The sequence below is a fragment of the Notolepis coatsorum genome (assembly GCF_963971535.1).
Source record: "Notolepis coatsorum genome assembly, chromosome: 3".
NCBI lineage: Eukaryota > Metazoa > Chordata > Actinopteri > Aulopiformes > Paralepididae > Notolepis > Notolepis coatsorum.
Genome location: NC_140167.1, coordinates 1,073,998 through 1,097,912, shown reverse-complemented (window position 1 = coordinate 1,097,912; position 23,915 = coordinate 1,073,998). Strand labels below are relative to the sequence as shown.

Below are 23,915 nucleotides of genomic sequence, written 5' to 3'. Positions count from 1 at the left end.
TTCAGCTTGTTCTCCTGGGCCACGGCCATCTCCTCCTGGTAGTCCTGGAACACAAGGGTTAGGGTTAGGGTTCAGCTTGTTCTCCTGGGCCACGGCCATCTCCTCCTGGTAGTCCTGGACACAAGATGGTGAGGGTTAGGGTTAGGGTTAGTCCTGGTAGTCCTGGAACACAAGATGGGTGAGCGCGGTGCTGTAGTGGTTAACACCGTCACAGCACAGCTAGAAGGTCCTGGGTTCCATTACCGCTGTGTTGGGACCAGGTTGCCGCGTCGCCAGGTACACAGCCCCTTTCGGGACTGTGATGAACATGGTTGGACGAGTGAATACACAGTCCCTTATACCTTATCCCAAAGTGGGGGTCGCGACCCCCAGGAGGGTCGTGAGCCGCCGCAGGGGGGTCGCCAGATGATTTCCAATATTTATATTTTCTTTATTATTTTTTTTATATGCAGTCAGGCCACTGAACTTAGAAGCAGGCCAGGCAGTGTTTCTAGTTGCAGCAGCGCAATAGTTAGATAACCTAGGTGGGGAACAACCAGGAGATCACTGCAACTCACACACGTTGGAGAACTATCTCTCTCTTGCTCTCACACACACACAAAGGGAGCCGCATGTGATTGGTGGAGGCGGGACCCTTACAAAAAACTGTTGTTGCTAATCATTGACACATGCTAGCCTGTAATAATCCCCCCCAGAAAAATCTACTTTGCATTTGATATATTGCAAATATATGCCATCACACACACTGGCATTTAAAGGGTTAGAATTATAAAATGAATATGTGGTGTTATGATTAGGGCTGAAGTTGAATAAAAGATTGTATTATTTTCAATCTGACATTACAAAAAAACAGAAAATCCATCAAAATCAGTGTTGTTGCTAATCATACATATTGTTGTGAAGGATCAGATTAAACCGAATATATATATTTATTTATGGATATATATTTAATAGTATTTGTATATCGTTTGATATCCCTTGTATATTCTTTGTACATATACACTGAATATCCCTTTAGTCTACTACAGCCCATAATAGTTCATTCTCTCATTGGACAAGAACCTGGCGCCAGCAGACAAGCCCCTTGAGTCAAGTTCAATAGTGCCGACGAACATGTCCCAACTAGCCCCGGTTCCGCGTAGGAATACGGCTACCGAAATACGAATGGTACTATTTGTTCACCGTGCATATAAATATGGCGCAAGTAAAGTAGAACTTTCTTTTAGTCCATTAGTCCTTTACCCTCCAACCTAGTAACAGACGTGAAGCCTCACCCACGACCAACGTGTGGTGCAGTATGGCCTATTTGGCCCCAGAATAGGCATTGAGACCTCGTGTAAATTCATAGCTGAATTGTCATAGTTTGGCACTGTACCGTCGAGTGGGACGTATTTCTATTAAGTTAATAATAGTCTATTATGTATGGTGCATCGTTCGGTTAGAGTTCTAAAGTGAGCAGCACCCCCATCGTTTCCTCGCGTTATCTAGAGTCTTAACCAGGCTGGGCAGACCACGCGTGGTGCTTTCATCCGAGGAGTTCTGGGCGAGGACGAGTGGACCTGCACATTGGATTACCTACCAGGACGACTGCTGAGCCTATACGGCATGGAATATCTATTTGCTTTGGTGCTTTGATTTGTGGAGCGGATAACAGCCAACGCCGGTGAGTGTTGGAATTACCCCCGAGAGGAGCCCAGGTGAGACGGCGCTCAACCCAGACCGAGGCCGCCTCGCTTCTCCTTCGTTGTGGACCTACAGCCTACAGCTACCGTCTACAAGAGGGCCCAAGTGTATTCATCTGTGGATCAAGATCCTGCGGGCACTGTGTTCTGTACCTGAATTCTCCCCAGGAATCGTTGGCCAGATGGGATGCAGCTGACGGCTCTCCAAACCCCCCCCCCCCCCCCCCCTACTGACTTACAACCAGCAGGACCCCTTTAGTATCCCGCTATAATCCTTAAGTACCATCGCTATAGTTCCCTAAAGAACCAGGTTGTATACTTGCTTCCTGCGTAACCAGAGATTGGACATTCAGTGTTGATTTGCCTACGAATACTAATTTGCCTTACAAGTGCATTCAAATCATAAATGTAATTAAGTGAATGTTGTATATACCTTTTGCTATATTAAACCTTCGACTGTTATATTTGTGTGGACCTGATTTCATATGTGGGAAAGTGTTCATCATACTTAGATATCGTGTACTGTATGGCCAGAAGTTAAAGTACATCAAGCGGTAGTGGTTTAATGATACCATACTTATCAATACAGTCAGGGAATTGTACCCCTCAGTTACACATATGCTAGCCTGTTTTTTTAACAATAATTTGTGATGCCATCACAAACACTGGCATTTAAAGGGTACAAATAAAATGCAGGAAATGAAGTCTTTGTAACAAGAAATGTCCTGGTGGGGGACCCCAGACCCCCTGCTTAAAAAGTGGCCTGACTGGGGCTATATTTTGCACTATATTTCCTGGCCTGAATGATTTCCCCAGTCCGGCCCTGGTTAAAAGCCTCCAGGTGTGCATGTTTCAACCATACATTTCCATTTATTAAAAAAAAATTAAATAAATTTTTTTTAAAAATTACCTCCTATAATAGTGGGGGTCGCGGCTCTCTGACACCGTTATTTGGGGGTCGCGGCCTGAAAAGTTTGGGAACCCCTGCCTTATACGATCATTGAAAAATCCTACAATTATGTCTGTCTCGCTTTTCTCTATCAAAACGCTTGCCGTACAGGTGTTGCAAAGACATTTCAAAGGTTAGGGTTTCGGACAGACAAACGCTAGGGTTTGAAAGCTCGGCGTTGCTAATAAACATTTAAAATATTTTTTAGAAACTGGTCAACACGGCTTTATCTCCGGCTTTGGGTGCCTGATGTGCCTGTGTTGTGACCATGTTGACGTGCATCACAGACCAGAAAGGGGCTACCAGGTGGGGTATCTCCCGGGCCTTTCTGTGTGGAGTTTGCATGTTCTCCCACCCAGTGCTCGCAAGGGTTTCCCCTCTCGATAAGATAAACCCAATGGAAAACATGCTGTCGCGTTCCCTGACGAAGATGGACAGGAGCACTTGGACTGGTCCCCGGGCGCTGCCCCATGACTGAGACATTTCATCTGCGACCCATCTTGCACGTGTGTTAATCTGCATGACGAATAAAGACTTCTTCTTCTTCTTCTTCTTCTTCTTCTTCTTCTTCTTCTTCTTCTTCTTCTTCTTCTTCTTCTTCTTCTTCTTCTTCTTCTTAGCAACAGAATTCACACCCCATCAACTGCCAGCACACTACCAGGAGCCCCGACTGTGTTTCTCAACGACTAACGCAACAACACAGTCGACTAGCAGAACAAGCAGAGGGAGCTCCACAAATCATAACCCTAACCCTAACCCTGCCCACAGCCGTAAAATAATGTGAATCCCTACCCTCCTTCAAAACCGCTCTCAAAGAGCACCTACGGGAGGCTGCAATTCGAAACTGGCCCCGGTAAATGTATATCTTGTATGTCATAAATGTCTGGATGTAACAGTACTGTATTGTACCCATTCTGCAATCTGTTAATAACATTTTCAATCAATCAATCAATCAATCAATCAATCAATCAATCGACCAAAACCAACTTGACGGCGGAGCAACCTTTTCGTATCTTTCTTATTTCCGTTTACCTTGCGGAGCTTCTCGATCATCTCCTCGATGCTCACGTCTCCGTTCTGCGACACCTTGCCCTCCATGTGGGTGAGCCACTCGCACAGCTCCTTGTACTTGTCGCTGAAGACGGTCCACTCGTTCAGCTTCTCGCTCACCTGCTGTCTGCGGAGTGTCAGCTGCAGGGGGAAACCACGCACGCACGCACGCACGCACACACACACACACACACACACACACACACACACACACACACACACACACACACACACACACACACACACACACACACACACACACACACACACACACACACACACACACACACACACACACACACACACACACACACACACACACACACACACACACACACACACACACACACACACACACACACACACACACACAGAGAGAGGGGGGAAACCACACGGCCACACACAGAGAGAGAGAGGCAGGGGGGAAACCACACACACACACACAGAGAGAGGCAGGGGGGAAACCACACACACACACACAGAGAGAGGCAGGGGGGAAACCACGCGGCCACACACACACAGAGAGAGGCAGGGGGGAAACCACACACACACACACACAGAGAGAGGCAGGGGGGAAACCACACACACACACAGAGAGAGAGAGGCAGGGGGGAAACCACACACACACACAGAGAGAGAGAGGCAGGGGGGAAACCACACACACAGAGAGAGAGAGGCAGGGGGAAACCACACACACACACACACAGAGAGAGAGAGGCAGGGGGGAAACCACGCGGCCACACACACACAGAGAGAGGCAGGGGGGAAACCACACACACACACAGAGAGAGGCAGGGGGGAAACCACACACACACACAGAGAGAGGCAGGGGGGAAACCACACACACACAGAGAGGCAGGGGGGAAACCACACACACACAGAGAGAGGCAGGGGGGAAACCACACACACACACAGAGAGGCAGGGGGAAACCACACACACACACACACACACAGAGAGGCAGGGGGGAAACCACGCGGCCACACAGCCACAGAGGCAGAGAGAGAGGCAGGGGTAAACCACACACACACACAGAGAGGCAGGGGGAAACCACACACACACACACACACACAGAGAGGCAGGGGGAAACCACACACACACACAGAGAGGCAGGGGGAAACCACACACACACACAGAGAGGCAGGGGGAAACCACGCGGCCGGCCACACACACACGCAGCCACACACACACACACACACACACACACACACACACACACACACACACACACACACACACACACACACACACACACACACACACACACACACACACACACACACACACACACACACACACACACACACACACACACACACACACACACACAGAGAGAGGGGGGAAACCACGCAGCCACACACACACACACACACACACGCAGCCACACACACACACACACACACACACACACACACACACACACACACACACACACACAGAGAGAGGCAGGGGGGAAACCACACAGCCACACAGCCACACACACACACAGAGAGAGGCAGGGGGGAAACCACACAGCCACACAGCCACACACACACACAGAGAGAGGCAGGGGGGAAACCACGCAGCCACACACACAGAGAGAGGCAGGGGGGAAACCACGCGGCCACACACACACACACACAGAGAGAGAGAGGCAGGGGGGAAACCACGCGGCCACACACACAGAGAGAGGCAGGGGGGAAACCACGCAGCCACACACACACACACACAGAGAGAGGGGGGAAACCACGCGGCCACACACACACACACACACACACACACACACACAGAGAGAGGCAGGGGGGAAACCACACACACATACACACAGAGAGAGAGGCAGGGGGGAAACCACGAAAAAAATGAATATCGATTTAAAAAACGGCTGTACGCATAAGTATAGTGTACCAGTATTGGGGCCTCATTTGTGAATATTAACGTTTCTGTAAAATATCAAATACTGTGTCATACTTTTCCTTTTTTTACTAAAACACAATATATGTATGACAACTGTTTTCCAAAGACTTCCAAAGACATTTAGTCATTTAGCTGAACGCTTTTATCCAAAGCGACTTACAAGTTCTGTACAACAAGTCAGAAGGAAGGAAACAACTCTATCAGCTGAGTAACCATGTTCATTATTATTATTATTATTATTATTATTATTATTATTATTATTATTATTATTATTATTATTATTATTATTATTATTATTATTATTAATGTTATTATTATTATTATTATTATGTTTTTTATATGTAATATTATAATAATTATGATTTATTATGATCTATTATTGTTTCTTATTTATTTATTTATTTATTTATAAAATGTATTATTATTATTATCTAATTCTAAGTGGAAAGGATTTTGATAGTGTATATTTAAATTAGGGCTGTCAGTTTATCACGTTAATTAGATTAATTAATTACACAGCAAATTATCGTGTTATCGTATTACTCAAAATTTATGTCAATACAAAAAAAAATTATAATATTTTTTTTTATCTCATTCATTCCATAAGAATGTAGAATACACATTTACAGACTTTTTTTTAATATGGTCCATTTGCATGTTCTTGGTATCTGATTCTAGGGACATCTATGGATCTCAGGGAATGTATTCCCAGTGTCAGAAATACTGTGTCTGTTACTAGGCTTGAGTCAATTGTAATGAACCAAATGAGAATATCAATACAAAATGTTTTATCTTTAACTGTGAATAACACCATGCTCAAATTGACCAGACCTGAAAAATCTAAGCAAATTAATAGATGGAAGATGATTAAACAGAAGGTTTTGTAGATACAGTACTGAATTCTGCCATCCGGACACATGCAATTTGAAATATGATTATAGAATATAGAATATCAGGCATAAAATGGTTATGCGATTAAAATGCGATTAATTCGATTAATTAATTACAAATCTTGTAATTAATTAGATACATTTTTTTAATCGCCTGACAGCACTAATTTAAATACAAATATACATTCTGGATGAATGAGGCCTGTGCGTGGTGTGGTGCACCTGGTGGCACAGCTCCTCCCACTGGCGCTGCAGCAGCTCGATGCGCTCCTGCAGCACAGACAGGTCCTCGGCGCTGATGTAGCAGGACAGGGAGGCCCTCAGCACAGTCAGGTGGGCCAGGTCCTCCGTCCAGCCATCAGACGTGCCCTCCAGGTCCTGAGAGAGAGAGAGAGAGGGAGAGAGGGAGAGCAGCCAGAGCCTCGTTAGACAGAGCAGAACCTTCGCTCAGGCACAGAGGGCGGCAACAAGTCTGAGGTCAAGACGACAGCAAGTAGAGTGACTGACGGTAGAGTCAGTATCAGTCATTTGAATGTTTCTCTCCCGGTTCTGTTGAAGATCAGCTGTTTGAGAGTCAAATTGGCCATGTTAGGTATTCTGCAGCACACCGTTTTATGAAACAAGGTGAGTAGTAATCAATAAGCAGAGAAGGGGTCGTCCCTATGTTCCCCCATCAAAATGTTCCTCCAGCCCTATGTTCCCACAGGTCTATATATCCCCACAGCACAGGTATGGCCATTCCCTAACGCACATGACGTGTTGCTGCCCCTCCTTAACCCCCTTAACCCCCCCCCCCCCACAGACACACCTACAAAAAAGGACCCCCCCCCCCCTGTCATAATATAATATACGCTGCAGTAATATGGCTTCTATAAATAGCAGTTGTGGAACAACATACAGTAAGTAGGGCTGTGGGAACATAGGGCTGTGGAAACATAGGGCTGAGGGAACATAGGGCTGTAGGAACATAGGGCTGTAGGAACATAGGGCTGTGGGAACATAGGGCTGTAGGAACATAGGGCTGTAGGAACATAGGGCTGAGGGAACATAGGGCTGAGGGAACATAGGGCTGTGGGAACATAGGGCTGTAGGAACATAGGGCTGTAGGAACATAGGGCTGTGGGAACATAGGGCTGTGGGAACATAGGGCTGTAGGAACATAGGGCTGTAGGAACATAGGGCTGAGGGAACATAGGGCTGTAGGAACATAGGGCTGTAGGAACATAGGGCTGTAGGAACATAGGGCTGTAGGAACATAGGGCCGTAGGAACATAGGGCTGTGGGAACATAGGGCTGTAGGAACATAGGGCTGAGGGAACATAGGGCTGTAGGAACATAGGGCTGTAGGAACATAGGGCTGTGGGAACATAGGGCTGTGGGAACATAGGGCTGTAGGAACATAGGGCTGTAGGAACATAGGGCTGTAGGAACATAGGGCTGAGGGAACATAGGGCTGTGGGAACATAGGGCTGTGGGAACATAGGGTAGTGGGAACATAGGGCTGTGGGAACATAGGGCTGTGGGAACATAGGGCTGTGGGAACATAGGGCTGTAGGAACATAGGGCTGAGGGAACATAGGGCTGAGGGAACATAGGGCTGTAGGAACATAGGGCTGTGGGAACATAGGGCTGTGGGAACATAGGGCTGTAGGAACATAGGGCTGTAGGAACATAGGGCTGTAGGAACATAGGGCTGTAGGAACATAGGGATGTGGGAACATAGGGCTGAGGGAACATAGGGCTGTAGGAACATAGGGCTGTGTGAACATAGGGCTGTGGGAACATAGGGCTGAGGGAACATAGGGCTGAGGGAACATAGGGCTGTAGGAATATAGGGCTGTAGGAACATAGGGCTGTGGGAACATAGGGCTGTGGGAACATAGGGCTGTGGGAACATAGGGCTGTGGGAACATAGGGCTGTAGGAATATAGGGCTGTAGGAACATAGGGCTGTAGGAACATAGGGCTGTAGGAACATAGGGCTGTAGGAACATAGGGCTGTAGGAACATAGGGCTGTGGGAACATAGGGCTGTGGGAACATAGGGCTGTAGGAACATAGGGCTGTAGGAACATAGGGCTGTGGGAACATAGGGCTGAGGGAACATAGGGCTGTGTGAACATAGGGCTGTGGGAACATAGGGCTGAGGGAACATAGGGCTGAGGGAACATAGGGCTGTAGGAACATAGGGCTGTGGGAACATAGGGCTGTGGGAACATAGGGTAGTGGGAACATAGGGCTGTGGGAACATAGGGCTGTGGGAACATAGGGCTGAGGGAACATAGGGTAGTGGGAACATAGGGCTGTGGGAACATAGGGCTGTGGGAACATAGGGCTGTGGGAACATAGGGCTGTGGGAACATAGGGCCGTAGGAACATAGGGCTGTGGGAACATTTAGGGCTGTGGGAACATTTAGGGCCATGCACTTTCCATTAATTGCTGAGCTTTGGGTCCAGGAAGCCTTCATTGGGTCTTGGGTGAGGAGTAGACCTTCTACAGGCACCTTAGCATTAATATATATACATATAGTCTGACATGCATGGTGTCAGATTTTACCCTGTTTAAGCCTGGTTCTGGCCCGATATATACGACACCAGCACCGGTATATCCGTGCTGTCCTACTTCATACGGAGAGAGAGACCCAACCCCCTCCAATGTACAGTTCCCCCCCCCCCCGCCTACCCAACCGCACCCCCCCCCCCCCCACTCCACCTACCCAACCTCCTCCAATGTACAGTTTCTTCCCCCTCAAATGTATATACTCTTTTTAGACTCCTTTTGTACACATAAACAGTACTGTCTATCTGTATGTCTTGTATGTCATAAATGTCTGGATGTAGCAGTACTGTCTATCTGTATGTCATAAATGTCATAAATGTTATGATGAATTGAAAATGGGGGACCCTGATGTAAACAAGACGAAAGTCTTTCTCTGGTCTGCATCCCCTTAACAATTGTGTGTATTGAGCCGTACTGTATTGTACCCATTATGCAATCTGTTAATACAGTTTTCAATCAATCAATCAATCAATCAATCAGAGGTACCTTGCAGCGCATCTGCTCAGCCTGCAGGTCCTCATGGTGGTCCGGTAGAGGCTGAGAGAGCTGCCGTCTGAAGGCCCGCAGCTTCTCCAGGGATCCTCCGATGCCTCGCTCACACCACTCCCAGTCCTGCAGCCACAGGTACACAGGTACACACACTGTCAGCCACAGGTACACACACTGTCAGCCACAGGTACACAGGTACACACACCGTCAGCCACAGGTACACACACTGTCAGCCACAGGTACACACACTGTCAGCCACAAGTACACACACTGTCAGCCACAGGCACACAGGTACATACACTGTCAGCCACAGGTACACAGGTACACACACTGTCAGCCACAGGTACACAGGTACACACACTGTCAGCCACAGGTACACACACTGTCAGCCACAGGTACACAGGTACACACACTGTCAGCCACAGGTACACAGGTACACACACTGTCAGCCACAGGTACACAGGTACATACACTGTCAGCCACAGGTACACAGGTACACAGGTACACAGGTTAGGGCTGGGCGGTATGGTCTAAAATGTATATCACGGTATAATTTGAAGCATAGACGTAACGGTATATATCACTGTAAAGTGTCACAGCCAAACAATGACACTGGTTAAATGACATCCTGTTCTGTCTGTCAATTATGGGATGTAAAAGGTTTAAACATATGTTTATTATATAGGATTGGAGCTATGTATATGACCTGTATATTCTTTATACACTTTAAAACTAAACTCTGGTTGGAAGACAGTGATTGTGTTAATCTAACCTCTTCAGCTTAAGAATGAATTGCCTGCTCTGTTTGTGCAGGGGATAACAGAAAGAGGGGGGGGGAGGCCTCTGCCTCTGAGAGCATGCCATGAGAGCACAGAGGGCCTAGCCTGCCTGCATCTGTTACTACCTGTTACTTACTGGTCCGCCTGCTTTTTGCTGATAACATGGCAAGCGAGGGGGCCCCAGGGAGATAAAGGCGGAGGTTGTGAAATTTTAGAGTAGAGGAGACACACGTTATGTGTGCCACAAATCAACAAGCGCCACCTGTGTTATAAACTTATACAGAGTCTTGAAACGATAGAGAGAATCTTAAAAATATATAACAATTAAATGTTAAATGTTTACAGTCAGAAATGTTGGAGTAAGAGGGTGTATACATTTCTGCTGCATTAATTATATGTTTCATAATGTCATGCTTAAAATTAACTGTCAGTAGAGAATAATACTATATATTGTGTAAACTGTTTTCTGGAGGAGGGCATCTCTGAAGATTCTCTGCTATAAACTCTAAGGAGTCTTGATAAGAATTCTCATGGATGGCCTCGCCCGGTACTGCCTGGTACCGCATGGTTAACAGGCTAACCCTTTGTTTGTTCTGAAAAATGGAGGGACTTTCTCATACTTAAAAAACTAGGTAACTAAAGGTAACGCAAGTAAAAGAAGGAGGGGAGTCCATCCTTACTACGTATTGTACTTTGGTTTGCTAGTGAAATGACATCCCTGTGACATCACTGTTTTTAGACCAATCGGAATATGATACAGGATCAATATAAAAATGACTGTTGCTCCTTCGAGAGGCAGATTTTTGAGAGATTTTGTGGAGATGACTGAATTCTGATATATTGTGAGCAGAAACCTGTGTACTTATAAACATGAAACTGTGCCTTTAATGTAATCTTATACTTTAAAAAAATAAAACAACCTTCTTTTGGAACACACCTTTTTGCTTCCATTCTTCTAAAACTGAAAGACGACGGGTAAGCATTGAAATGTTTTTTGCATTGTAACTTTACCCATTGCTTCCTGATTTATGATGTAAAGACTTTAGAAGTGACCCTTTAACTAGCCGACAACCACGCGGTCCCGTAATGTTCCTGATTTATGATGTAAAAACGTTAGCAGTGTGGCTTTATCCAGACGGAGACCTAAGGAGAGAAATATATATATGTATATAGATTAAAGGTGGGTTCTGTATAAATGTGATTATCAAGTAAAGCCATACAGTGATAATACGTGTAACCGGATAAGGGAAATGGACATCATCTGAATAGGAAAAGTCCTTCCCAGTGCAAATAAAATAAAAATACTCCGCAACTCCAATCACTCGACCGATGACTGGGGAGGACGGAGTGGTGCGTGTGTAGGCTCAGGTCGGTCGGGTTTAACCCCTGCAGTTTGTGGACGCATTGAGTCCTGGATATCACAGACATCGCAGGACGCTGCTTGATGTTGAGATGCGGACCAATGAGTTATTGGGTTATCAATCTGACCGAGGCTTGCACGAGCACTTATCAATCACGGTATATTCATTTATCTTAAAATGTCTATATAAATGCTTCTGAAGGGGTAAAACACTGGTATGGCAGCTATTACTGTACTCTTCACATAGTACAGAGGTATTTTAAGAACATTTATTGTTCAAAACTGCAATCGAAAAATGCAAAACCTTTTCTCAAGTTACCTTTTCTCAAGTGTCTGCGGGCAGGTAAGGTAATTAATATTTTTGACGCTGTTGAAACGTAAATAATCAAAACACAGGTACACAGGTGCACACCGTCAGCAGCAGCTCCATCACAGGCTGCACTCCGATCTGTCTCACCTGCTCTCGCTCTTTCTGACTACTGGCCATGTTGGCGATACTAGAATTTCGACTTACTCTACTTACATATGTTGCCATGAATCAGGGAACACACACACACACACACATGCAACACATGTAACATGTCGCTGCTGGCGGGACAAAACCTCCTAACTCCAAAAACCCAACTTTTCAGCAGATGAAAAAAACGAACACAGATTTGAGGGTGAATAGAGTTACGAGGTTTAGACAGATGATTGGTTTAATGCTTTCCCATTGTGTAGACTTTGTAAAACCACACACACATGGAGGATGATCTACTGAGTTGATAACAAAAATATTAAAAGTTTTGTCCCGCCAGCAGCGATGTGCTCATTTTAACGTACTTCTGGTAATGATGATATGATGTAACGACCGCTTTTAAGTAGAAAAGCCAACCCAGGGACAGGGGTTGCAAATTAGCCTTGGCTAGAAATCCTAGTATCTTGTTATTGTCACTTACTACACTGTTTTCTTTAGCATTGTCCTTGACAAATAAACAAACAAATAAATAAATAAACAAATATATAAATAAATATATAAATAAATATATAAATAAATATATAAATAAATAAATAAATAAATAAATAAATAAATAAATAAATAAATAAATAAATAAATAAATAAATAAATAAATAAATAAATAAATAAATAAATAAATATATAAATATATAAATAAATATATAAATAAATAAATGCACTTTTCTGCTAAATGCCTCAAATGTATCATTCAAACTACAAGTTGCTTTCTTCACGGAGCAGTAAAGTGGCAAACGAAACACGGCTCCCCATGATCCCCCATCGAAGACCCCCACGGCTCCCCTAGATCCCCCATCGAAGACCCCCACGGCTCCCCTAGATCCCCCATCGAAGACCCCCACGGCTCCCCTAGATCCCCCATCGAAGACCCCCACGGCTCCCCTAGATCCCCCATTGAAGACCCCCACGTCTCCCCTAGATCCCCCATTGAAGACCCCCACGGCTCCCCTAGATCCCCCATCGAAGACCCCCACGGCTCGCCTAGATCCCCCATCGAAGACCCCCACGGCTCCCCTAGATCCCCCATCGAAGACCCCCACGGCTCCCCCAGTTCACCACCTAACGGTTCAGACTGTGTGTGGCGATGTGGTGCAGCGTACCCTCAACAGGTTGGCCAGCTCTCTCCTCCGCTCCTCCAAGCAGACGTGGGCGTGTCTCCAGCGCTCCTGGATCTCCGTGAGCTCCCCCTGCAGGATGAGCTCGGCTCTGCAGTCCGCGGACAGCAGCAGCTGACGGCCGGCCTCCACCGTCAGGATGTAGCTGCCCTGCTGGCGCTGCAGCACCTTCTCCTTCAGCTGCATGGAGGACACGGCAGACAGGGTGGGTGTCGGTGGATCCCCCCCCCCCACCACCTCCAATGTACAGTTTCACCCCCACCCCACCCACCCAACCACCTCCAATGTAGTTTCACCCCACCCCACGTCTTGTACTGTACATGTGCTGTATAATGACAATACATTTTAATCTAATCTAATCTAATCTAATCTAATCTAGACGAAGCCTCCAGAGAGTCTCGTACCTGAACGGCGTCCAGCATGGAGCGCGCCTGCTGCAGGGGGATGGTGGCTCCGGCCCGCAGCGCCCCCGCCGGGTGGGACACCTCCGCCAGCCACTTGCGCAGCTTCTCCGCCAGCTCCCGGTAGCGCTGCCACTGGCGGATCAGCCCGTCGATGATGCCCCTCCGCTGCTGTGCCCGCCGCACCACGCCCTGCCACTGGTTGCTCAGCAGCGTCAGCTTCAGGTTGAACTCGTCTCGGCGGGGGGAGGGGATCCTGCCACGTGGCGAGTGCACCGCCGCTCCGGGCGGCATCGTGCTGCAACGTTCCAAGTTTGTTTTTATTTGTCGCATATTATAAGCAGGGGTGTAAAAAGTACCCAGAAATTATACTTAAGTGAAAGTATGGGTACCGTCTCAAAATCGTACTCAAGTAAAAGTCAGAGTATCTGTAAAAACGTTTCTACTTTTAAATGTACTTAAGTAACATGAGAAAGCACTCACTCATGCTGCACACGCCCACACTTATGGACACAAAGAAAGGTCACTTTAAAAATAGTATAGTAACAGTGTATTGCACTACCTAGGGACCTAGCATGTCCTTCATGCTCTGTAAATAACTATGTACAAATACCGTGATGTCCCACTATGTTACCTGTTTATTGCACAATGTTGTCTATTGGATTCTATTATATGTTGTACTACTGTATTGCACATCGTTGCGGGCAAGACCACCCGCATTTCATTGTATACTTGTATGCCGTGACAAATAAAACTCTTGACTTGACTTGACTTGACTTGACTTGACTTGAAGTACTAAACATTTTCTTCCATTGAGTTTATCTTATCGGGGGGGGAAACCCTTGCAAGCACGGGGAGAACATGCAAACTCCACACAGAAAGGCACGAGTGATACCCCACCTGGGTACCTGGCAACGCGGCAACCTGGTCCCCACAGCGGGAATCGAACCCAGGACCTTCTAGCTGTGATGTGACAGTGTTACAGGGGTGTAAAAAGTACCCAGAAATTATACTTAAGTGAAAGTATGGGTACCGTCTCAAAATCGTACTCAAGTAAAAGTCAGAGTATCTGGCTAAAAACACACTTGAGTAAAAGTTTAAAAGTTTCTACTTTTAAATGTACTTAAGTACTAAAAAGTTAAAGTAAAAACGTTTTTTCTGACTGTCTATTCTTCTGATAGCAGGTGTTTAATCAAAGATCCCTGCTTTCTAGTATTGCACAAGGACCAATCAGCATGGGTATGGGCAGGTTAATTTTCCATTGAAGGGGATTTGATTGGCTGTTGTTAAATAAAGTGCGGCCGCAGGATTAATGTGTTGGGTGTGTTGAGTTATGACGAGCAGATGATGAGCCAATCAGAGCAAAGTGAGTGATTGAGGACCACCTCACCTGCCGTCCACCTGTCCCTGCTCCAGCATCCTCTGTCCGTCGCTGATGATCGAGTGAAGGATCTGCTGACGGCTAAACATCTCCGCTTGGAACAGCTGTCAAGACAAGAGATTCATTGTTGTCAAGTGAATTGATGGAACATGCGATTGATCATCCCGTGGAAGGGATTAGCTGGTCAGAACGAATGGGGATTTTGCCGTTTTTAAGCTAATGTTGTTTTCTTGTTGTTGAGCAAGTGGCATTTACCCTCCTCTCGCCTGACGACAACTTGCATCCTGTTTACATAGTAGTCGCTGTGAAATTGGTTATCCAATGATCTCACTGGGGGCTCAGACAGCTGTTTCGGGCCTGTGTTCTTCTTCAAATATATTTTTAGGGCATGTCTGCTTCATTAATGCAGTAGAGAGCGACATGTCTACTTCATTAATGCAGTAGAGAGCGACATGTCTGCTTCATTAATGCAGTAGAGAGCGACAGGAAACACGAGAGAGAAAGAGGATGACGTGCAACAAAGGTCAAGGGCTTGATTTGAACCAATGAGACTTAGCTTGGTGAGCCACCTGGAACACCCCCTGATTCAACACCTGGAACACCCCCTGATTCAACACCTGGAACACCCCCTGATTCAACACCAGGAACACCCCCTGATTCAACACCTGGAACACCCCCTGATTCAACACCAGGAACACCCCCTGATTCAACACCAGGAACACCCCCTGATTCAACACCAGGAACACCCCCTGATCCAACACCTGGAACACCCCCTGATTCAACACCAGGAACACCCCCTGATTCAACACCAGGAACACCCCCTGATCCAACACCTGGAACACCCCCTGAATCAACAAGCCACCTGGAACACCCCCTTATTCAACACCTGGAACACCCCCTGATTCAACACCTGGAACACCCCCTGATTCAACACCTGGAACACCCCCTGATTCAACACCTGGAACACCCCCTGATTCAACACCTGGAACAACCCTGATTCAACACCTGGAACACCCCCTGATTAAACACCTGGAACACCCCCTGATTCAACACCAGGAACACCCCCTGATTCAACACCAGGAACACCCCCTGATTCAACACCTGGAACACCCCCTGATTCAACACCTGGAACACCCCCTGATTCAACACCTGGAACACCCCCTGATTCAACACCAGGAACACCCCCTGATTCAACACCTGGAACACCCCCGTCTCAACAAGCCACCTGGAACACCCCCTTATTCAACACCTGGAACACCCCCTGATTCAACACCTGGAACACCCCCTGATTCAACACCTGGAACACCCCCTGATTCAACACCTGGAACACCCCCTGATTCAACACCTGGAACACCCCCTGATTCAACACCTGGAACACCCCCTGATTAAACACCTGGAACACCCCCTGATTCAACACCAGGAACACCCCCTGATTCAACACCAGGAACACCCCCTGATTCAACACCTGGAACACCCCCTGATTCAACACCTGGAACACCCCCTGATTCAACACCTGGAACACCCCCTGATTCAACACCAGGAACACCCCCTGATTCAACACCTGGAACACCCCCGTCTCAACAAGCCACCTGGAACACCCCCTGATTCAACAAGCCACCAGGAACATATAGGATATTTCATTAATATTTGAAGCTCTCCTCTGATGATAGCATGATTGTCTCCTCCGGGCCCTCAGGCTGTAGGGTCCAGTGCCTCACATGCTCGTCGCTGTGGCTCTCTGTACATCTGCCCCCCACACACACACACAAACACACACACAGTGCCTGGTCACAGGCCGGTCAATGGAGCCACTTTCTCAATTAGCTCTTGTCCTGATCAGCATGACGACAGCTCACATGCTATAGCTCACATGTGTCTCATGTGTCTCTCCATCCCCTCTCTCTCTGTGTGTCTCCTAAACATCCCTCTCCTCTCCCCTCCCTGGCCTTTCTGCCACCCTGCCCTGGGCCACCTGCTGACATGATCTCAGCTAAACACCCCTCCCTCCTCTAACCCATTACCCCTAGCCACCCTTCTTCTGACACAGGCACACATAAGCGCACACACATACTTACACACACACACGCACACACACGCACGCACCCCTCCCCTTCTCTGCTTCATCCATGAGGGTATAAATATGTCATGTGTCTTCATTCTGATGCTGGTGGGAGAGACTGAGCCCCGTGGAAGGGCTGGTCGGAGTTCTGTCTTCTCTGTGTTCTCTGTGCAATAAAGACTCTGTGCAAATAGAACTTTGTCGCTCTGAATATATCTGGTTCAGCTGGTCCATAACTATATCAATTCAAGGACTTACGAGGGAAAGAAAATCCCTAACAAGATGGAGGTTCCAGTGAGAATTGATGTGGGCCAGCTGCAACCAAGACGGAACGAGAACTCCTGACACAGAAGGAGGAAAGGAGGAATGGAGACACGGAGAAGAAAAGGTGCAGAAGATCCAGACATTCACACCAGCTGTCTGCAGCGCTTCTGAATCAGGGGAGAGATGCCAGCAGCAGCCCCTCAGACGTCCGTGACGAGATCACCAGACCACCCTTGACCAGGAGACAGGCAGGAGGAGACGGAGGACAGGCCGGAGATGAAGAGAGGCAGACTGGAGGAGGAGGCAGGGCCAGACCGCCGCCCCATATCCCCTCCGCCCAGGCACGCCAGGCACCGCAAATCATCGACGACGAGAACGGGAGGAACCGCAGGAGGCGGAGCTGGAGAGACGGTGGGCCAGCTGAGGAGAGGTGGAGGGGACAGTCCAGAGACACTGAGGAGCGGCAGACCAGAGGAGACACTTTTGTCTAGGGGACCGCACCCTGGAACGGGGACCAGCTCAGGAAGGGGCCCTTGCCCTCTAGAAGACGGGGCCGACCCAGGATGGGCGGTGTACTGTAACAGAGGGAAGGTAGCGCCCTGATAGACGTTGCGTGTGCCTGAGTAAGGGGGGTCCAGGGGGTTAAGTGTATTGTCTGAAAAATCGCCAATCTGTGTCTCTTTTTCTTCTTCTCTCTCTCTCCCGCTCCCCCCCATCCCTCTATCTCTCTCTCCTCTCTGAACGTTGTTTCGTTTTCTTATGATGTGTTTAATGGTTGATAATAGGCAGGTATGGTCCATTAATGAACTGTTGTGTTGACATAAATTAAATTAATGTCAAAAGGGGGAATTATAGGATATTTCATTAATATTTGAAGCTCTCCTCTGATGATAGCATGATTGTCTCCTCCGGGCCCTCAGGCTGTAGGCTCCAGTGCCTCACATTCTCGTCGCTGTGGCTCTCTGTACATCTGCCCCCCACACACACACACAAACACACACACAGTGCCTGGTCACAGGCCGGTCAATGGAGCCACTTTCTCAATTAGCTCTTGTCCTGATCAGCATGACGACAGCTCACATGCTATAGCTCACATGTGTCTCATGTGTCTCTCCATCCCCTCTCTCTGTGTGTCTCCTAAACATCCCTCTCCTCTCCCCTCCCTGGCCTTTCTGCCACCCTGCCCTGGGCCACCTGCTGACATGATCTCAGCTAAACACCCCTCCCTCCTCTAACCCATTACCCCTAGCCACCCTTCTTCTGACACAGGCACACATAAGCGCACACACATACTTACACATGCACACACACGCACCCCTCCCCTTCTCTGCTTCATCCATGAGGGTATAAATATGTCATGTGTCTTCATTCTGATGCTGGTGGGAGAGACTGAGCCCCGTGGAAGGGCTGGTCGGAGTTCTGTCTTCTCTGTGTTCTCTGTGCAATAAAGACTCTGTGCAAATAGAACTTTGTCGCTCTGAATATATCTGGTTCAGCTGGTCCATAACTATATCAATTCAAGGACTTACGAGGGAAACTAAATCCCTTACAAACACCCCCTGATTCAACACCAGGAACACCCTCTGATTCAACACCAGGAACACCCCCTGATTCAACACCTGGAACACCCCCTGATTCAACACCTGGAACACCCCCTGATTCAACACCTGGAACACCCCCTGATTCAACACCAGGAACACCCCCTGATTCAACACCTGGAACACCCCCGTCTCAACAAGCCACCTGGAACACCCCCTGATTCAACAAGCCACCAGGAACATATAGGATATTTCATTAATATTTGAAGCTCTCCTCTGATGATAGCATGATTGTCTCCTCCGGGCCCTCAGGCTGTAGGGTCCAGTGCCTCACATGCTCGTCGCTGTGGCTCTCTGTACATCTGCCCCCCACACACACACACAAACACACACACAGTGCCTGGTCACAGGCCGGTCAATGGAGCCACTTTCTCAATTAGCTCTTGTCCTGATCAGCATGACGACAGCTCACATGCTATAGCTCACATGTGTCTCTCCATCCCCTCTCTCTCTGTGTGTCTCCTAAACATCCCTCTCCTCTCCCCTCCCTGGCCTTTCTGCCACCCTGCCCTGGGCCACCTGCTGACATGATCTCAGCTAAACACCCCTCCCTCCTCTAACCCATTACCCCTAGCCACCCTTCTTCTGACACAGGCACACATAAGCGCACATACATACTTACACACACACACGCACACACACGCACGCACCCCTCCCCTTCTCTGCTTCATCCATGAGGGTATAAATATGTCATGTGTCTTCATTCTGATGCTGGTGGGAGAGACTGAGCCCCGTGGAAGGGCTGGTCGGAGTTCTGTCTTCTCTGTGTTCTCTGTGCAATAAAGACTGTGCAAATAGAACTTTGTCGCTCTGAATATATCTGGTTCAGCTGGTCCATAACTATATCAATTCAAGGACTTACGAGGGAAAGAAAATCCCTAACAAGATGGAGGTTCCAGTGAGAATTGATGTGGGCCAGCTGCAACCAAGACGGAACGAGAACTCCTGACACAGAAGGAGGAAAGGAGGAATGGAGACACGGAGAAGAAAAGGTGCAGAAGATCCAGACATTCACACCAGCTGTCTGCAGCGCTTCTGAATCAGGGGAGAGATGCCAGCAGCAGCCCCTCAGACGTCCGTGACGAGACCACCAGACCACCCTCGACCAGGAGACAGGCAGGAGGAGACGGAGGACAGGCCGGAGATGAAGAGAGGCAGACTGGAGGAGGAGGCAGGGCCAGACCGCCGCCCCATATCCCCTCCGCCCAGGCACGCCAGGCACCGCAAATCATCGACGACGAGAACGGGAGGAACCGCAGGAGGCGGAGCTGGAGAGACAATGGGCCAGCTGAGGAGAGGTGGAGGGGACAGTCCAGAGACACTGAGGAGCGGCAGACCAGAGGAGACACTTTTGTCTAGGGGACCGCACCCTGGAACGGGGACCAGCTCAGGAAGGGGCCCTTGCCCTCTAGAAGACGGGCCGACCCAGGATGGGCGGTGTACTGTAACAGAGGGAAGGTAGCGCCCTGATAGACATTGCGTGTGCCTGAGTAAGGGGGGTCCAGGGGGTTAAGTGTATTGTCTGAAAAATCGCCAATCTGTGTCTCTTTTTCTTCTTCTCTCTCTCACGCTCCCCCCCCATCCCTCTATCTCTCTCTCCTCTCTGAATGTTGTTTAGTCTTCTTATGATGTGTTTAATGGTTGATAATAGGCAGGTATGGTCCATTAATGAACTGTTGTGTTGACATAAATTAAATTAATGTCAAAAGGGGGAATTATAGGATATTTCATTAATATTTGAAGCTCTCCTCTGATGATAGCATGATTGTCTCCTCCGGGCCCTCAGGCTGTAGGGTCCAGTGCCTCACATGCTCGTCGCTGTGGCTCTCTGTACATCTGCCCCCCACACACACACACAAACACACACACAGTGCCTGGTCACAGGCCGGTCAATGGAGCCACTTTCTCAATTAGCTCTTGTCCTGATCAGCATGACGACAGCTCACATGCTATAGCTCACATGTGTCTCATGTGTCTCTCCATCCCCTCTCTCTCTGTGTGTCTCCTAAACATCCCTCTCCTCTCCCCTCCCTGGCCTTTCTGCCACCCTGCCCTGGGCCACCTGCTGACATGATCTCAGCTAAACACCCCTCCCTCCTCTAACCCATTACCCCTAGCCACCCTTCTTCTGACACAGGCACACATAAGCGCACACACATACTTACACATGCACACACACGCACGCACGCACCCCTCCCCTTCTCTGCTTCATCCATGAGGGTATAAATATGTCATGTGTCTTCATTCTGATGCTGGTGGGAGAGACTGAGCCCCGTGGAAGGGCTGGTCGGAGTTCTGTCTTCTCTGTGTTCTCTGTGCAATAAAGACTCTGTGCAAATAGAACTTTGTCGCTCTGAATATATCTGGTTCAGCTGGTCCATAACTATATCAATTCAAGGACTTACGAGGGAAACTAAATCCCTTACAAACACCCCCTGATTCAACACCTGGAACACCCCTGATTCAACACCTGGAACACCCCCCGTCTCAACAAGCCACCTGGAACGCCCCCGTCTCAACAAGCCACCTGGAACGCCCCCTTCAGTCCTTCTGGTTCAAGGCAGACTCTGACCTCGTGGGCTTTCTGCTGCTCCGTCAGACTCTGGTAGTTAAGACTCTCACCTCGTGGGCTTTCTGCTGCTCCATCAGACTCTGGTAGTTGCCAGATATCTCCACCGCCAGGTTCTCCTCCGTCTGAACCAGGAACTCCATCCAGGTCTCACACTTCTCCAGGAAGGTCTGCTGCTGCAGCAGGAACGACTGGAGTTTGCTGCAAGGAAACACAAGTGTTTATATAGGATCGTTGTTGTTGTTGTGTAGAGTGGCTAACCGTGAGTGAGTGAGTGGGTGAGTGAGTGAGTGAGTGAGTGAGTGAGTGAGTGAGTGAGTGAGTGAGTGAGTGAGTGAGTGAGTGAGTGAGTGAGCAAGTGAGTTAGTGAGTTAGAGAGCGCCCGGTACCTGAACCTCTCCGTGGTCTGAGACGAGGTGGACGACCAGCCCCGGTTGAGGTTCTGCAGGCGTTTGATCTCTTGGTCGTTGAGCGGCAGCCGGTAGCCGCGCTCGTTGAGACGCTCCAGCTCGGGGGCCGCGCCGCTGAACCTCAGCATCAGCCTCTGGCAGGAGAGGTGGTGTTGAGACAGTGAGTGATTGAAAACTTTATTAACAGATTGCAGAATGGGTACAATACAGTACGGCTCAATACACACAATTGTTAAGGGGATGCAGACCAGAGAAAGACTTTCATCTTGTTTTCATCAGGGTCCCCCATTTTCAATTCATAATGACATTTATGACATACAACACAACATACAGATATACAGATATATATCATGACATTTGTGACATACAAGATATGCAAATATACAGTACTGTTAAACAGAGATCCTAACAAAAAATATATACATACGAGGGGGAGGAAACTGTACATTCGGCGGGGGTGGGTGGGAGACAGACAGACAGACAGACAGACAGACAGACAGACAGACAGACAGACAGACAGACAGACAGACAGACAGACAGACAGACAGACAGACCTTGAGCTGCTCCATGCGGTCTTGGATGAGTGACAGATCAGAGGAACCATTGGGATCCTGACTTCTAAGACCCTCCTCTGCCTCGACTATCCAGCGACCCAAAGAATCCAGCTGTTCACTGAAGGTCTCGTAGTCCTGGACTCCAGTCTAGAGAAGAGATGGAAGCAAGGATGGGACATTATCAGGTCTATTCAGGATTCAGGACATTATCAGGGTCTATTCAGGATTCAGGACATTATCAGGTCTATTCAGGATTCAGGACATTATCAGGTATATTCAGGATTCAGGACATTATCAGGTCTATTCAGGATTCAGGACATTATCAGGTCTATTCAGGATTCAGGACATTATCAGGGTCTATTCAGGATTCAGGACATTATCAGGTCTATTCAGGACATTATCAGGGTCTATTCAGGATTCAGGACATTATCAGGGTCTATTCAGGATTCAGGACATTATCAGGGTCTATTCAGGATTCAGGACATTATCAGGGTCTATTCAGGATTCAGGACATTATCAGGTCTATTCAGGATTCAGGACATTATCAGGTCTATTCAGGGCATTATCAGGTCTATTCAGGATTCAGGACATTATCAGGTCTATTCAGGATTCAGGACATTATCAGGGTCTATTCAGGATTCCCTCCCGTCCTTCCTGTTCTTCGTGCAGACGGTTATTAATACTACTACTACTACTACTACTACTACTACTACTACTACTACTGCTGCTACTACTGCTGCTGCTGCTGCTGCTGCTGCTGCTGCTGCTGCTGCTGCTGCTGCTGCTGCTGCTACTGCTGCTGCTGCTGCTGCTGCTGCTACTACTACTACTACTACTACCACTGCTGCTGCTGCTGCTACTACTACTACTACTACTACTACTGCTACTGTTATTACTACTGCTACTACAACTACTACTACTACTACTACTGTTATTACTACCACTACCACTATTACTACTACTACTACTGCTATCACTGCTGCTACTACAACTACTACTACTACAATCATCTTGTCCCAACACATCTGTCTCTTCACCTGCAGGGTGGTGAGCTGTCTGGTGAGGGCTTGTTCCACGGTGGCCAGGCGCTGGGTGAGAGACAGGTGGTCAGACTGGACAGCGGACGCTGCAGAGGTGTCCACCTGCTGTTTCAGCTGGTCTCCCAGCTCCTGGAGCACCTGCAGGGAGGCCTGCACTGGAGACTGGGACCGCAGCAGCTCCTGAGACCAAGGAACCAGGGAACCACAGTTAGGGTTAGGGTTAGGGAGCACCTGCAGGGAGGCCTGCACTGGAGACTGGGAGCGCAGCAGCTCCTGAGACCAAGGAACCAGGGAACCACAGTTAGGGTTAGGGTTAGGGAGCACCTGCAGGGAGGCCTGCACTGGAGACTGGGACCGCAGCA

General features: G+C 48.2%; 1 protein-coding gene across 1 annotated transcript in view; it reads right to left on the bottom strand.

The window, feature by feature from the left end:
• The window catches only part of syne1b (spectrin repeat containing, nuclear envelope 1b), a gene marked incomplete at its 5' end in the record, with an annotated part of 448,744 nt that overhangs the window by 30,932 nt on the left and 393,897 nt on the right, over positions 1-23,915 (bottom strand). The window contains 11 exon segments of the mRNA XM_084310306.1: positions 52-114; positions 3,664-3,822; positions 6,685-6,840; positions 9,507-9,632; positions 13,263-13,457; positions 13,682-13,934; positions 15,069-15,163; positions 21,603-21,750; positions 21,939-22,093; positions 22,514-22,660; positions 23,551-23,733. Of these exon segments, the coding sequence (XP_084166432.1) occupies positions 52-114; positions 3,664-3,822; positions 6,685-6,840; positions 9,507-9,632; positions 13,263-13,457; positions 13,682-13,934; positions 15,069-15,163; positions 21,603-21,750; positions 21,939-22,093; positions 22,514-22,660; positions 23,551-23,733 (1,680 nt within the window).